Genomic DNA, 17,511 nt, shown 5'->3' on the forward strand with positions numbered 1-17,511 from the left:
TTTCCCTGTGGGGTGGGGGGATTGGGGAACTGACAGGTGAGGAAGGAGTGAAGGGCCCTGAGGACTTGTCACAGTTTCCAGGGAGAAGGAACCCACAGATGGGACAGTGGATGGGAGCAGGTTTGGAGGGTGATGCAGAGACCAGCGTGGGTGCCCTTGGACATGCCTGGGGAAGCTGGAGACCGGTGTAAAGACAAAACTGAGATGGGGACAGGGGGTACTGTGGTGAAGAGGAGGGAGAAGCCGGAGGCCAAGCCAGAGAGACTCATTAAAGGAAAGAGAAGAGAGGTAAGGGGACTAGGAAAAGGTGTGGGCAGTGGCAGGGGGAGGGCCCAGGGATGGGAATTTCTGGCAATTGGAAGCTTAAACTTTTCAGGTGAGAGTGTAAAGAAGAGCCTGTGAGTTTTACTCCAGGAATTGGTTGGATTGCCTATTGCTGCAGCAAAGGAGTAAACAAGTGGAATCAGAATGGGGACACCTATGAAGGTGGAAGGGGGAGGCTGCCTGAGGTGGAAAAGATTTTGATACCCTGTGTCAAGGATCCTCCCCAGAGGGAGAATGGGTGCCAAGATTGGAGAGAGGCCAGAGGTAGTGTTTAGGATAGTGGAGTGGTTAAAGCAGTGCTCTGGAGGGTGCCTGTGGTTGCATCCATCTCACTTTTAAATGCTGTAACCCTAGGCGAAGAAATGGGAATCATTCCCCCAAGTAAGGGTTATATGCCAGGCTGTGTTTTAGGAACTGGAGATAAGGCCCTGAACAAATAACCCCTAAGTTGGAGGATTGTGTGACCAAAGGGGCTCATGATGTTGCACTTAAGATGGTGCCGCACAGAATCAAAAAGCTGTCACTGTGAGCTGGTTTATTACAGATAACAAGTATGTTTTAGAAGAGCCCCCAGGTACCCCACCTCACAGGAGCTGCTAGCTCCTATTCCCCATCAAACACCACCCCCTCTCAGATGGGGATTTCCCCAGGCCAGCTCAGAGGACTGGGCCTAGGGACTGCTTCTCCAGGAAGTTGGGCCCCTTTTGGATGGGGAAGGGGAGTAGGGAGGGTCCCTCCAAGGTTGGGGTGCCATGGGCTGTAGGAGCAGAGACAGGTCAGGCTAGGACTCTTGATTGCTCAGATGTTTTGGTTCAGACAGCCCCACGAGTCTTGATACCACCTGACTGTGGTGGAGTTGGAGGTGACTTAAAGACAGCTGTCCCTTTAATAGTAGAGTTCCTGGTCCCACCAGCCTGGGAGAGAGAAAGCAAAGACTGAGTACTGAGGGGATGAGGATCAGGGCATGGGGCCAGGGACTCAGAATTTATGGCAGTTTGCTTTGGAGGTCAAGTGTTGAAGATCAAAGGTCGGCACAGCTGCTCTGAAAACATTTCAGCCCCCCACCCCCAGGTCCCCAGTTTCCACACTCACTCCCTGGGCAACAGCGAACTCCAAGTTTCCGGAGCTCATCATAGACAAAGATGAGGAGGCCAAAGGGCATGGGGACCAGCCACCATTGGAACCTGGAGGCACAGGAGATGGCAAGGTGAAGGCCAGCCCCAGGACTGTGTCCTGCATGCCCATCCCTCTACTCACACCTCATGACCCCTCACCGAATGGGCATGAAGTTGAAGATGTTGGGCATTCCAGGGCAGTAGCACAGGAAGCAGCCAATGCAGACCTGAAACACGATGGCAGTCACCAGGATCTTGTTCCTGCAGGTGGGACAGGGTGGAACAGGCTGAGACTGCTGGGCTCAGGACAACGACAGCCATCAGGAATTGGGGGGCCAGACAGAAATAAGGTACTGGGTCAGAGGAGGTCAGATGTCATTAGCAGCAGGGAGATGTTCTAAATATTTAAACTGGAGCAGCCTGCAGCTCTGCAAGAGTAGATGCTGGCCTGTCAGTATCACCTCTTTAGTTGATGAAACATGGAAGAGCCATCTGGAGACATGGTGGGAGATACTGACTAGCTATCCATAAGGAATGTTAGCTCCTGGTACCAGCACATCTGCATATTCAGTGTTGGTTTTGCTGGCTGCAGTAAGCCCTGGTCAGGACCTGATGGGACTTGGGACTAGGGCTTGAGGGCAGGGCTGGGGCCAGCTGGACACCTGAAGAAGCCCTGCTGGAAAGCAGAGAGGCGGCGTGTCTTGCGAATGAGAACATCGGCGATCTGGCACATCTCAATGCTGATGAAGAACACGGTGTAGCAGGTGTACTGCTGATACAGGCGCTGCCCAAACGTCTGTGAGCCAGGAGAAACAAAAGCAGCCTAAGCCCAGATGGAGAGCTAGGCACTCAGGGCCTGGGGCTAGGAACCCTTAAAAGCTCTTTCCCCTGCATCAGTCTAGGGTAGGGGGAAAGGAGAGGTGCAGGATCTGCCAAGTTTTCAGGAACCCCCAGTGTGAGGTCCAGAAACCTTGGTCTAGCAGAGCTGGGATATCAGTGCGCAGGTAGATGACAGGCCAGACCAATTGCTTTCATAAGGAAAGAACAAAGATAGAATTTCCTGGGCACCCAAAAGAAGGGACCTGAGAAAAAGGAATTGGACTCCCAAGGCAGGATTTGCAAAGTCCAGTGACTAGGGCTCAGATACATGGCAACAATAAGTGAAGTGGACCAGGTGGGCCCATGGGGAATAGGGCACTGAAGGTGGCAGTCACTATTAAGTCCATTTCTTCAATATCACACTTTAATACCAGCTTATTGTGTAGGGAACACTTCCTATGCTCCAGGTACCAAGTGTTTCACATGTATTATCTCATTTAATCCAATATTCCCATGAGGTAGATTGATGGTACCCAAACTTCAGTGTGCATCAGAACCCTAGAAGGGCTGGGTAAAATACCCCCAGAGTTTCTGACCCCAGAGGTTTGGGGTGAGGACTGAGAATTTGAATTTCAAATACGTTCCCATGTGATACTGATGCTGCTGGTCTAGGTCCACACTGAACATCATTGAGGTAGACATCAGTGTCCTCTCCAGAGATAAGAAAACTGAGGCACAGTGAGGAAAAACAACTTGCCCAGGGTTACACAGCGGTTAGGAATAATATACCATGAATCCAAAGCAGTCTGGCTCCAAGGTCTAAATTTATTACCACGACAATAAATGTTTAAGAGGATCTGTAACTGCAGGGCTAGCTAAATACACCTACCAACCAGGTCTGCCCTCTCTGCTTCAAACCTTCATTAAAGTCAGCATACTTGTACACTTTGTGTTAGTGATACAGAGAAAATAACAGACTAGGGGCCTGGTTTCACACCTGAGATGATAAGTTAACTATCAGGGCAGGGAGAGGACCCATCTGCAGCTGAGATAATCAGAAACAGGAGTTTGGAGCTCAATACAGTAATAGGAAAGGCCCTTTACCCCAGAACTGGCAGACAGTCTTAAGTGTCTGGGATGCTCTGGTTGAGCTCAGTCACACATGTACTGCACACACTAGATAGGTGGCATCGGAAATGAGGGAATCATAGGACTCACCCACTCCTGGCCATAGCTGTCCTGCAGATCTTGTAAGTGGTGGTTCTCCCATTGTGGCCGCAGCCCCACACACAGCAGTGGGAACCAGCCCTCCTGGGCCATAGCCGTGAAGTAGTCAGTGAAGCCAGCAAATGACTGGATGGCACCTGGGAGATGCAAGGAGATAAGAAATGGAGACATAGAGACAGGGGCATGGAAAGAGAGGGCCACAAAGAAACAGATATAGTCAGGGACATACACACAGAGACGGGGACACAAACAGTGATGTGAGAATGAGAGGAGCATAGGCAGTGACAGATATGGAGACAGAGAGACAAGGACCCCAAGAGAGATTGATAAGGACACAAAAAGGCACCCAAAGAACTCAAAAGTGACAGAAAAGGCAACAACCCAGAGATATGGTCTTAGAGAACAGGGTCAGGAGATGGAGAAGGAATACAGGGGACTATAGAGATCATTATGTGCAGATAAGGACTCAGAATGACAGAGACCCAGGATCAAATGCAGAGGTCAAGATTCAGAACAAGCCAGAGCCACAGCTACAGACCCCAGGGCAGTTGAGTAGCCCTGCAGGAGAGCCCCAGGCTTCCTAGTCCCATGGGCACTCACCAATCTGGAAGTAGGAATAGGCAGCCAGGGGTTCATTGACCAATCGGTCACGCTTTGGGTTCCGTGGACGCAGATGCATGATGTCACTCTCAGCCTTCTCATATGCCAGGGACACAGATGGGAACTGGCCAGGAGTGGAAGGAACCTTGGTTAAGGGTTTGCCTAGGATCTGTCCCCTACTCTCTGGGGCTCCTCTCCCCAGTGCTAGTGGGCAGGGATAGAACTGAGGTTAGATGGCAGAACCAGCAGTGACTACACCTGCCTGGACAGCCTGGATCCAGCTGGCCCCTGTCAAGAGTGTTGGCATGTCTATTCCACATCTGGGTCCACATCTGTCCTGGTGTCCATCTCCATCAGAACATCTGTATTTATCTACACTATTGCATGTTCTCTCCCTGTTTCTGTCTCCTCCCTGATTGCTGCTGCTTCCTCTTCTTTCTCCTCCTCTGTCTCTGCTCTGAGGAACTCTGGTCTTGGCCCCTCTTTCTCTCTCTTTGTTTCTTTGTCTCTGTCTCTGGTCTCTATCTCTGTGACTGTGTCTCTGCTTTTGTGTCTCTGTGTCTCTGCCTCTATGCTTGTCACTATCTCTATTTCTCTGTATCCATTGTCTCTCTATATTCTCCTCCCAACCCCCACCCCATATGTGTGTGACTACAAAGTGGCAGTAGAATGTACTGATTGAAAACACAGGTTCTGGGGCATCTGAATGTCTGGCCTGAAATCCCAGCTGTGCCACTTACTAGCTCTGTGACCTGGGGCAAATTACTCAACCTATCTATGCCTCAATGAGCTCATCAGTAAGATGAAGGTGATAAATAAAACTCATGTCATAGAGTCGTTATGAGGACAAAATTAAGTAAATTAATGTGTTCCTGGCCCAGACTAGGCACTGTGTAATTTGTTGAATAAACATGCCAACATGGTTAGTATCTGGCTACATTTGTGGCTGTATCTGTGGCCATCTTAGGGTCTATCTGCTGCTATTTTTTGTCTGTTCCTGTTGAGAGTTGTCTGTCTATGATCCAAGTCTAGCCAGACATCTGTATCTGTTAATACCTTTGTTTATCTGAGTGTTCATATCTGAGCCCATATGTGCCTATGGGTTTTGGCCATGCCTACCTGAGTGTCCACCTTTGTGTCCATGTCCATAGTTCTGTCTGTGTCTATCTGCCTGCCTGCCTGTGTCTTTACATTTGGCTGTTGTCCATACACCTTATCTGTGTTGATCTGGGTCCAAGAGTGTCCATGGTGATCTCTGCCCATCTGTCTGTCTATGGGCATGTGTGGGTGGGGGTATTGGGGCTGTAGACTCACAATATCAGTGCAAAGTTCTATGAAGAGGATGGTGATACACCCAAGGGGCAAGGGCACACTGACAGTGATATAAATAAGATATGGCGTCAGTTCAGGGATGTTCTTGGTCAATGTGTAGGCGATGGACTTCTTCAGGTTGTCAAAGATCAGTCGGCCTATGGGAATACAGTAGATACCTCAGTGTCCTCACAACCCGCTTCCTCCTGTGCCCACACCGCCTGCCTCTATCTCTGACCCAGCCCGGACCCTGCTCCACTCCTGTCACAATGGAGGCAAAGTTGTCATCCAGAAGGATCATGTCGGCTGCATTTTTGGCAGCATCTGAGCCGGCAATGCCCATGGCCACACCAATGTCTGCTTTCTTCAGGGCTGGGGAGTCATTCACACCATCCCCTGTCACAGCCACAATTGCACCCTGCAGGGAATGGGCAGGTGGTAAGTGAAAGGCCATTCCAGGGACTGTAAAACCCATCTGCCCACCTTCAACAGCAGGGTCGCACCAGTCGCTGGCAGCTCTCCACAATCACTAGCTTCTGCTGGGGACTAGTGCGAGCAAACACCATCTCAGGGTGGGTGCGCAGCACCTCGACCAGCTCTGATGGGTCCATGTCCTTCAGCTGCATGCCATTGACCACACAGGCACGAGCATCCCTGGGGAGGAAGATGGGAGGGCATCACTGGGGCCTCAGTCTGCATAGGGTGTGGAAAGAACCATGGGGATGGCTGAAAGGGGCTTACTTCCGATTAACCTGATCCACAGGCACATGGAGGCGGGCAGCAATGTCCTCCACTGTCTCACTGCCTTCCGAGATGATGCCCACACTAGCTGCAATGGCCTTGGCTGTGATGGGGTGGTCACCTGTCACCATGATCACCTGTGGGGAGGACCAATGGATCCTTGACCCTTTCAGATCAGCCCAATCTCCCAGTCTTCCCTTGTGATACACTCATGCATGTATTCAACCAGTTATGACCACCTACTATGTGTCTGGGAAATAGCAGGGACAAACAGACAAAAACCCCTGTCCTCATGGAGCTGACATTCTGATGTGGGAGACAGAACAAGTCTTAAATTAGAAATAAATGAGATAGCATGTTAGAGAGGGGAAATTAAACTGGGTAAAGGGGATGGCAAGCATTGGATTTTTTAAAAGCAGTGGTTCAATATTAAGTGTGTCCAGTAAAGCTTTATCCAGAAGGTGACATTTGAGCAGACACCTGAAAGAGGTGGGAGTCGGCCACATGGAAATCTGGGGAAGAGTATTCTTGGCAGAGGGAACAACCAATGCAAAATGAGAAAGAAGAGAATATGCCTGAACTACTGGAGGAACAGCAGGTGGGCCAACATGCCTGGAGAAGAGTGAATAAGAGGTTGAGAGCTGAGGAATGGGCTTAGAAAGGTAACTGCCCAGGTCTTATAAGGTCTTACAGACCATAAGAAAGATTTGGGTGATGCTTGCTCAAAATTTGTTCCCCTACCCTTGATTTGTCTTTGGAGAAACACTCTTCCCCTCAGCTTAAAGTTGAGGTCCTGGCCAACATTGGGCAGGTAAGCCCAGACCTGGACAAACAAGGTATTTCATCCCCCAGACACAGTGACTGATTCAGGATTGAACATGTAATCCAATCTAGTGCAACTGCAAGAGGCGCTCTTTCTGTGGGTAGCTAAACAGGTAAGTTGGAGCTGCTAGGGGGTGGTCACCTGTGTCAACCAAAATGGAAGGACTACTTGAGAATAAAGCCAGCAGAGAGAAAAGCAGAGCTGACAGGAAGAAAGGCAAATTCATGATGACACTGAACACTTGGATCTAGCTATATCTGAAGCTTCATTCCCCAGAATTTTTTAGTTTCATGAACCAATATATTCCCTTTTTGGTTCAAGCTAATTTCAAACATCACTGGGTTCCTCATCCCCAAATACTGCCATCCTCTGTTCTTGCCCCTGCCTGGTCCTTTCCCAAGTGGCATACCCGGATGCCTGCTGTGCGGCACTTGAGCACAGCATCAGGGACGGTGGCCCGGGGTGGGTCTATCATGGATACAAGTCCCGCAAAGCACAGGCCACTAGTTGGAAAGTTCATGGCCTCCACGTCAAAGGCATAGCCAGGTGGGTAGTCCTTTTCACTCAGGTAGAGCTGGCAGAAGCCTGACCAGAAAACAGGAAATCAGAGAGGAGCCCTGGGTAGATACTTTACTAGCAAGGCCAGGTGGTGAGCAAAATAACCAAGCCTCTTGCACCAAGCACCCATGGATACCTGACCCTGTGCTGAATCCTTCATTTGCATTATCTGAACCCATCCTCACACCCATCCTGTGAGCCTACTAATATCCTCATCTTGTAGATGAGGCTTAGAGAGGGGAAAATTCTCACCAGTGGTCACACAGCAAGTAAAATGAAAACTCCAGAATTGGACCACAAGTCTGTGCCTTCCAGGGCTGAGGCAGGGGTTAGGGAAGTTTAAGGAGTCAGGACAACATTGGGGGAGATCAGAGCTCAGGACAAGGAATGGGGAAGGTCAAAGGGTCAAGAGGAGGACTCTGGAAGGCTGGGGTGAAAGCAAAAGCAGGTGATCATCAGTTGGGGCAAGAACTGGGAAAACCAAGGTCAGGTCAGATCAGGATAGGGAAGGTCCAGGTGAGGAGGGGTCTGGAGAGGCTGGGTCAAGGTAGGAATTGAGGATAGCCAGGGGTCAGGAGTGAGATAGGGAAAAATGAAGGTGAATATGTATCCTGGGGCAGGTCAACTGTCAGTGAGAAATGGGAAAGGACAGGTTCGGGGCTGTCCCGGGAAGGTTGGCCTCAATCTGTGCTAGCTCCTTCTTGCACCCCGGTTTACCCACTACCGCGCCCCTTGGGGGGTCTCACCCAGGACGCGTTCACCCAGGCCTCCCAGGCTGAGATATGCAGTCTGGAAGGCCTCACGCCATTGCTCATCCAGCGGCAGCTCCTGGCCTTTGATGAGGATAGAGCTACAGCGCTCCAGCACGCGTTCGGGGGCGCCCTTCATCACCAGCACGTGCCGCGGGTCCCGCGGGTCCTCCAGTGTGTGGATGGACAGCTGTGGGCGAGGTCAAGGGGTGAGAAGTGGGACTGACGGCGCGGGGGCGCTGCCAGGAGAGCCTTGAGAGGGTAAGGTGGGAACGTCCTCTCCAGACACAGGGACCTGGACGCAGGGAATGGACAGAATTAGAGCTGGAGTTGGGCTGCCGGGATTTGGATTTCGAGCTACCGACACTGAAGGCCTGACAACTGAGAGCAAGAGGAGAGCTCGTGGCTAAAGGGCTGTGGGCGTGGCCTGGCCACCGCGGGCTTTGGCTGTGGGCGAGACAGGAGATGGGGGTGAGAGGGAGGAGACGCTGCCGTAGGTCAGTCCTGAATTGGGGGTAGGGCTACAGTGAGCGGGCTTGCTGTGGGCGGGGCCGGGACGCGAGCTCACACCTGGAACTTGTTGGTGGAGTTGAAGGGGATTTCGCAGACTTTGGGGAAGCGCTCGCGGTAGCCCATAGCATTGCCCAGCGTCAGCTCCGAGAATTTTAGCAGCGCCGTCTCAGACGCGTCCCCGATCACGATGCGCTGGGAGTGGGAACCGGTGTCAGGTGCGAGCCGGGCTGCACCAGGCTCCCGGTGTCCCCCGAGTGGTTCCGGCTCTCACTTTTGGCACAGGAACCGCGTCCTGGCCCGACTTGAAGGCAGCGCGGTTGCACAGTGTGAGCACGCGGCACAGCGCCCGCCATGTCTCCGAGGACTGGTCAAAGGTCTGCCCTGAAGGACAGACGTCCAGGCTGGGGCCGCTAGGGGACTACACGCGGCACCAGACCCAGAGCAGCGGCGCTCCCACACCTGAACCGAGCCCCTCCCCCTAGGTTTCGGACAAGATTCCCCTCCCCAGACCTGTGTGGGACCCAACCGCTTCCTTCATACCGCGAGGCAGAGCCTTCCCTTCAGACCCAGCATGGAGTCCCCTCAGTATGGAGTCCTCTATGAGACTCCATGCCAAGCCCCTTCACAAACCCGGAGCTTAGCCTCCTCCCTGGACTCTGGGCCCATCTGGATGGAGTTCCTCTCCATCAATCCAAAGCCCTTTCCAAGTTCCCTTCAGTAACCTCACAGCTCCCATCTAAGCATCCGCCTTCTACCAGAGCCTGACCAGCCCCTTTCTCCTTCCACCCCCAAACCTGACTGATCTTCCGTGGTGTCAGCGGAGTGGACGTGGTTGTCAAACCACAGATGGGACACAGTCATGCGGTTCTGAGTGAGGGTCCCTGTCTTGTCAGAGCAGATCACTGACGTGGAGCCCAGGGTCTCCACTGCTTCCAGATTCTTGACTACACAGTTCTTGCTGGCCAGCCTCTTGGCTGTCAGAGATAGGCAGACCTGGGGGAAGGGTGAGAAAAGCCAGGGTGGGGCAGTCCTTGCTTCCAGTCCCACTTCCCTCCTCTCAGCATTGGGAATCCTTCACCCCAGCCACAGTACTGAGTATGTAGCATTTATCCTCAAAACCAAGGCTTTTTCTTGCCTCCACACTTTTGTCCATCCTGTGCTTTCTACTTGGGATGCCTCCCCAATTTGCACAGATAAACATAACCAGGCTCCTCTGTAAGCTGCCCTAGCTGAGGTTCTGTAAGTTCTCCTATCAACACAGTCAAAATTAGAAAATGAACATTCCCTCAGCCTCCTCTGAACTGACTGTTGAAGGCAGTCCACACCCTCAAGCCTCAGCCTCCTTTAGTCAAAGACCCTGCCTTTTCATCTCTGAGTCCTCAGCATGTGGCACAGGACATGATCCACAGTAGCCTCAGTGAATGTTTGCTGAGTGGATGGATAGGTGGAGAGATGGGGATTGGGAGGGAAAGATGGATGATGAGAAGGTGGGTGGGAAGATGGGAGGTGAACAGATAGATGGACTGGTAGGGAGAGGGTGGAGGGAAGTCTGGATGAATGGACAGATGGATAGCCCTCTCAACCGTCTGTGCCTCTCTTCTGCCTCCCCAACTCACCGTGACAGTGGCCAGCAGCCCCTCAGGCACATAGGCTACCACAATGGCCATGAAGAAGACCATGGCCCTCAGGAAGGTATAGCCAATGCACATGGCCACCACAAAAAATGTGGCACCAAAGAGGATGGCCAGTCCTGCAATGATGTCCACAAAATGTTCGATCTCGATAGCAATGGGTGTTTTCTCATTTTCTACTCCAGATGCCAGTGATGCAATGCGCCCGATGATGGTGCGGTCACCTGTGTTCACCACCAGGCCTTGTGCTGTTCCTGTAGTGGGGCCAAAAGAGTGACTCAGAACTGGGAGGGAAGCAGTGGGGTGTACACAGCAGTGTAAACTGAAGGAGGGGGCAGTAATGTAAGGAAATGTGACTTGGGAAGAGGGTAGCAGTAATGGGAGCTAGAGAGGTAGTATGACCTAATGAAGTGGCAATCATGTGAAGTGGGAGGCAGTGTGTTCCAGAATGTAGCAGAAGAGGGATACTAGAGGCAGAGACAGGGAATGTCAGCTGGGAAGGCAGGAAGGGGCCTCACAGACCCTCAAGGCACATGGTGGAGAAGAAGGCGATATTGCGGGTCTCCAGTGGGCTCTCGTGTGTACATTCGGGGGAGCGGGTCTGTGGCTCAGACTCTCCAGTCAGCGAGGAGTTGTCCACCTTGCAGCCCTGGGCCTGAAGGATGCGGATGTCAGCTGGCACTCGATCCCCACCTTTCATCTCCACCAGGTCACCCACCACAAGCTGATCTGCATTGATCTGGAACTTGTCCCCATCTCGGATCACAGTTGCTTGCTGTGGGGCAGGGGAAACTGAGTTGTAGTGGGCAGCAGATGGGGGTGGAATTTGCTGAGTACAATAGGGATGTGGGGAGATGAACAAGGGGGTGAGTTGAGGACCTGTGGGGAGAAATGGAAGCTAAGGATGAAGGGCAGGCTGGGCCTGATGGGAGGAAGCCACACAGATGCCAGAAGCCTGCCTGAGCTGATGTGGAGTCTCTGGAATCTGAAGTGGTGGGGGGCTATGGGAACTTACCTGGGGCACAAGGTTCTTGAAGCTGGCAATGATGTTGGTGCTCTTAAATTCCTGGTAGTAACCAAAGCAGCCAGTGACCACAACCACAGCAATGAGGGCCAGCGCCAGGTATAGCTAGGGGAGCAGAAGTGGGAGCCAGCTTATAAGTAGGAGCTGGAAGCTCCCTATACAAGGCCACCTGTCTGCTCCCAGGTTCCCTGGTGTTCTCGTGGTCACTTATGCCGTGGTTTTCCCCACTCTATTAGGAAGCCTCATGTACTAATCCCCGTGGCCTTCATCTCCTATCCTCATATTCTGCATATCCCACATTTAACTGCCCTGTACTCTCAGTGTCTTATGTCTCTGTATACCATATTCTCTGGCCCCTGAGTCCTAGCCCATATCCTATGACTTGTGCCCCATGTCACTATGCACCTTGGTAATATGTGTTCCCTTTTCCTGTGTCTTTCAAGTCTTGCATTTCACATATCCACTGTCATTTGTCTCCTCATGCTCCCAAGTCCTATATTTCATGTGCTCCAAGTTTCATATTCTGTTTTTATAATCTTTCTGCCATCATCTGTGTCCCCTATGCCTAACAGTTCCTGTGCCCTCATGGCCCCATTTCCATGTATGTGTGCTGTCGATCTTATGCTTCATATTCTGTGAACTCCATAATCAGTGTCTCAGGTTCCAAATTCCAAGTCCCTATGTCCAGTGTCTTCCATGTCTACGTACTTCTGAGTCCCTATTCTATATCATATTCAATGTCACATATCCCTAAGTCCCCATGTCTCTTGTTCTGACCCCTGTCATATATCGAATGCCCTCTTGTCCTACATCTTGATATTTCTCTCTGTCTTTGTGCTTCCTTGTCTAATGTCTTCTGTCTAGTCATGTACTATGTCCTGAGCCTTGTATCCTTTATGTCCCTATGCCATTGTGTCCCATGTCTGAGTTCCAATGTCTCCTGTGCCCTCTGTCCTTGATCTGTCCCATGTCCTCTGTCTCCCAAATCCCATGTCTTAAGTATTGCATTTCTTTGTCCTTATATCCCTGTCCTCCATACCTGAGACACATTCTCCACTGTGTCTCCTGTGACCTTGGGTCTGTTCCACATCCAAATGTCCTTCATCCCCTCCATGATCATATCTTCAAACTGCATTTCTGTGTCTCTGTATCCCCACCCTATGTTCCTGGTGTCCTGAGTTCCATGCTTAGTGTCCTCTGTCTTCTGGGTCCCTGTGTTTAGTGTCAGCCCCGCAGCACCCACCACTCACATTGTCATCAGTGGTGAGGTCACCCTCGCTGGCCTGGATGCCAAAGGCAATGAGGCAGATGGCAGCAGCCACCCACATGAGGCATTGCAGACCACCTGCCAGCTGCCGTGCGAACTTGACATACTCTGGGGTACCTTTTGGTGGCCGTAGTGCATTAGGCCCATCCCGCAGCAGCAGCTCTGTGGCCAAGCTTGCAGACAAGCCCTGGGGACAAGGTGGAATGGGGTGGCAGTGGCTGCTAAGCGCTTTCCTCTCCCCAAACACTCTTCAGGGGGTGGCTCTTCTTCTTTCCTTCCCCCGTTTCCCTCTCTCTGCTCCTCCCATCTGTATTGCACCTCTTCATTTCTTTCTCCATCGTTGTCTCTATTCCTGTTCCTTTCCCCTTCCATCCTTTATGTCTCTCTTTGAGTCTCTCTTCTCTCTCATCTTTCTGTTTCTGTCTTCCTTTTGTCTCTGCACCTGTTTCTCTTTCTTGCCCATTTCTCTGCCTCTCTCTGTCTCTATCTGCTTGTCTTGTCTGTCTGTCTCTCACTCTCTCTCACACTTTCTCACTAATGCATTTTGTCTTTTTTTCTCCCTCTCTTTCTCCATCTCCACCTTTCTCCTCTGCACCCACTCCTCCCTCTGACCCCAGCTCACCTTGGTTGCACTGGTGTGGTATTTCTGCTCCAGCTCAGCCACTGACAGCTGGTGGTCATTCTGTGTAGTAGGGGCAGGACATTTGCTGTCCAGCTCTCACTGGCACCCACCCCAGCCCCCCACCCTGCCCCTCAGGTCCATGCTTACAATCTCCATCTCCTTCTTCATGTTCTCCAGTTTCTCCTTCCTCTTGCCCCCTCCACTGCCTGCCTTCTTCTTGCTCAGCTTGGCTGCCATGTCTCCATCAGGGCCAGGACCCAGCTCTACTGAATATAGCTCATAATTCTCCTGAGAACAAGGTGAGAGAAAAGGCATCAGATCCCACTGGAACCCCTGCCATCCAATCCCCACCCCTGGCCCCAGGCTCCAGGCCCCACTCACTGCCTTCCCCATGGTTCCCAGTGTAGCCAAGACAGATCCTGGGTCTGTACCAGCCCTGATATACCTAGGGAGGGAGAAGGTGGGGCAGAACTGGTCTGATTACAGCTGATTACAGGGCTCCTTGGGGTAACCTCTAGGCCTGGGCAGCTCAGGCCTTCCTTACTGGGCTGCCCAACCTGCCCAGACCCCATCACAACCTGCCACTGAGATAGGGAACCAGTGGGAATATCCATAGTAACAAGAAAACTAGCAAACCTATGTGGCATTATGTGCCAGGCACTGTTCTAAGGGCTTTCATGTCATAACTTATTTAACCTCACAACAACCCTTTGAGGTGAGTACTGTTCTTACCCTGCCTTACAGATGGGGAAACTGAGGCACAAAGGGGTGAGGTCCATTGTTCATGGTCCCCAAGATAGGATGTGAAAGTCAGAGCTCAGAACCAGATAGGTTGTTTGCAGAGCGTCCATTTTTAAGCCACATTGCACGTGCCACACCTGAAGGGGAGGGTACTCCCAACAGTAGCTATAATGGTTGTCATTTATGGAGTACTTACTGTGTACTGGTTCTGCCCCTTGTGCTTTGTACAAATGTTTCATTATTGCTCATACCAGCCCTATAAAGTTATGTTCCATTATACAAATGAGGAAAGTGAGGCAGAGAGGTTAAGAACTTTGCCTGAAGTTGTAATGAACATGTATCAGGAACAGGATTCCAGCCCACGTTGGACCTGGAGCCTGGCTCTTATACGGGATCACCGACAAAAAATAAAGAGAATCTCACAACTGCAGTGCCAAGTATGTCCAGGTACTACACATATGTAACCTCAGGGATCCTTGCAACAAACCCCTGTGAAGGTGGCAGTGTCATCCATTGTGCAGAGGGGGAAACTAAGGCTCTGAGTGGTTCTGGAATTCCTAGAATTACTCTACACTTCCAGAACCCTGGCTGGTTTGGCTCAGTGGATTGAGCGTCGGCCTGCGAGCTAAGTGTCGCTGGTTCAATCTTCCAGTCAGGGCACATCAGAGAAGGAAAACTCTGATTCCAAAAAACCTCCGCTGCCTTGCGGCATACCTCTTCAGGGGAAAGGCTAAGGGAGTAAACCCCGACAGAAAATCCGGAGCCGGAGTCCCTAAGGCGGTTTGACGTTGTAGTCAACACCGGCAACTCCTGCGGCGCACCTGAAGCCAAGCTGTATTGACTCCGTCTTTCCCTTGGATCCTTCAGCTGCGAAGAGAGGGGGGGTCTGCTGCATGGGCAACAGCAGACCCTCCATATCACCCTGCCCAGGTTCTGTAGCTTCAGCTTCACTGGAGAGGACACTCCAGCGTCATCGTAAGATGTCGATTCAACACGGGAGGAGACAGATACCGTGTCACTCCCAAGTCGGACTGCACAACCATTCTCGGCAGTGCAGATAGACTCTTAAGAAGCTACACCATCGTCTCTCCAGACGGACGGCTGCCGATACGATACGATACGATACGATACTCTACACTTCCAGCTATAGCCATCACAGCTCTCAATCATTCTGCTGTCTCCACCCCAACCTGCCCAGGTGCGGAAACCAAAGTGTAAAGTGAGGAAAAGTTGTGTCCAAGGGTTCTGGCTTGATCTTTGTACTTGGTGAATGGTGTTAGGTTTGAGGATTGGGGAGTTCCTCCCAATCCCACAGACAGAAACTTCTGTGGGCAGCAATGAGGGGCTGGACTGGTTGAATAGTGGGTCCTTGGTATCTCATGTTTGGGCCTCAGGGGTAGACATGTCTCCAGGGGCAATGTGGGTATATCTGATAAGATAATTGCCTTGGTGATATCCTTCTCCTCTGGGGCAGGTCACCTGAGAAAGTCAAAGCTGTTGAGCAGTCCCAGCTCCTTCCCACACCCACCTGGCTGGTTATCTACAGCCGCTACAGGAAACTCCAAGCAAGAGGCAAGTGGGGCCACAGTCACATTGACTGCCTTTACAGTGTGTTCTCTTGCTTCCTGGGATTTCATCTCTCTGGGCCACATATGAAAAACAGCTTTTGTCACTCCACTACTTACAGCCCTCCAGGGGATTCCCTTTTCTCTCCGAATAAGTCCCATAATCATTCCTGCATAATCTGGTTCCAGCTCCTCTCCTGGCTCAGTCTCTACTATGGTTCCACTGGTATTTGACCTCCTTGCTGCACTTTGTGCAGACTATGCCACAGGGCCTTTGCACTTGTTCCTTTTTTTGGCCTGGTACTCTTCCTTAGATATTTGCATAGCTCTTTCTCAACTCCAGGTCTCAGCTGGAATGTCACCTCTTCAGAGTCCTCACTTGTATATTGAACCCCCATCAGGCTCCATCCCCTTACCCTGCTTTACTCACACCCCTTATCCCAATGTTGAAAGGATAAAGTAAGTACCTTTTGCTATCATGGCACCATTTGCTGAGTAGGCCTTGTTAAACATGACTACCATTTTATTCTTCTGAGGTTATGTCCTCAGGACTGGAAACTACTAGAAAGCAAGAACAGAACATGACTAACTGCCTGTCCCCCGTGGCTGCAGCTAATGCAAAAGCACTCCAAACCTCCTGTGTTACAACACCTCCAACAGTGCAGGGGGTCCACACAACAACTCCCCACCCTTTTTTAATCCAGTTATAATCCAATAAAAGCTCAAAGCACTCCTCTCCCCCAATGCTGGTGTATCTGTCCACACCATGCCACTCTCTTTTCTTGGAGAGTGAATAAAAACTTTACTCCCTACACTTTCTTCTCTGTGTGAATTCTTTCACTGCCCATGTCACCAACCACCCTAACATTTTGGTGGCCCATATGGGGACATTCTCTATTTCTTCCTCTTCCCTGGCCTCCCAAGACATGTGACTAGGGAAGCAATGAACAGTAGAAGCTCAACCGGGCTAATCCCCTAAACCTATCTCTGTGAGGCTTGGAGAAAGGATTCTAATCCTTCTCCATCTCTCCAAACTCTTCAGACAGCCTCCTTCTCACCCACCTTTACTGCCAGAATTGGTAAGTCTCTCTGAAACTTGAGATGGAAACATTCATTTTGTCAAAAGTGATAGCTTACCACCCACCCCATCTCATGGTCATAACCCCAGTACTGGGTCTACCACTTTCCCAAGATTTCAGCTGGGAGGGATGCCTCCAAAGTATCCCTGCTGGATTTGGTTTGCTCTCGGGGCTCAGGAACAGCTACCTGGTTCTGAGACAGATCTTGATTTGGTCTGCCCTCAGGCTTGAGGATGCTTGACTCTGGTCATGGATCTCTAGGTCATTTGTGTTGGGCTACCCTTCTTGAACTGTCTCCCACCCATTTGTCCTCAACCCTGAGATAGCCTTCCCTTTTACTATAGGCAATAATCAACACCCCCACCACCACCAAAGGACTCCCCATTGGGATGTAATTTGAAGGCTCTGGGACTTATGGACCTCAAGCCCAAGCCCTTGATTCTCTATTGGGACACAGCCTGGCCTCAGTTCAAACTGGGTGACCAGGAGGTCTGGCCCATAGATGGGTCTCTTAACTATAATACTATCCTCCAACTCAACCTTTACTGTCATCTCTCGATCCTCTCCTTAGGTTTGGTTCTCTAGAGGAAGAGACAAGATTTTAACCTTCAGCAGGGATTCCAGGCCTCTTTCTCCTAACTATGCCTTTTCATTCAAATTTGCCTCACTCTGCCACCCCCACCTCCTCCCCTATCCCCATATTTATATTCCAGTTTAGCTGCACTCTAATCCCTTAAAGCCATGTTTTTTAAATCAATATCACCCAGCAGGGAATGACACCATTGCTTACCTGCCTAATCCA

The 17,511-nt window shown here is 51.1% G+C and overlaps 1 protein-coding gene across 1 annotated transcript; it reads right to left on the reverse strand.

The window, feature by feature from the left end:
* Positions 1-844: 844 nt before the first annotated feature.
* On the reverse strand, positions 845-13,720 carry ATP4A (ATPase H+/K+ transporting subunit alpha). Its single transcript, XM_090261073.1, has 22 exons — positions 13,706-13,720; positions 13,472-13,612; positions 13,325-13,384; positions 12,686-12,889; positions 11,427-11,540; positions 10,934-11,186; positions 10,397-10,665; positions 9,575-9,773; positions 9,052-9,161; positions 8,838-8,972; positions 8,265-8,457; positions 7,370-7,545; positions 6,138-6,274; positions 5,900-6,050; positions 5,646-5,814; positions 5,400-5,554; positions 4,086-4,209; positions 3,477-3,622; positions 2,102-2,235; positions 1,599-1,700; positions 1,417-1,508; positions 845-1,238 (listed from the first exon to the last, which is right to left on the reverse strand). The coding sequence occupies exons 1-22, from the start codon at positions 13,715-13,717 to the stop codon at positions 1,210-1,212; spliced, it is 3,105 nt and encodes a 1,034-aa protein (XP_090117199.1). The 5' UTR covers positions 13,718-13,720; the 3' UTR covers positions 845-1,209.
* Positions 13,721-17,511: the final 3,791 nt, after the last annotated feature.

This window comes from Furipterus horrens, unplaced genomic scaffold, assembly GCF_987537825.1.
Source record: "Furipterus horrens unplaced genomic scaffold, mFurHor1.1.pri manual_scaffold_13, whole genome shotgun sequence".
Taxonomy (NCBI): domain Eukaryota; kingdom Metazoa; phylum Chordata; class Mammalia; order Chiroptera; family Furipteridae; genus Furipterus; species Furipterus horrens.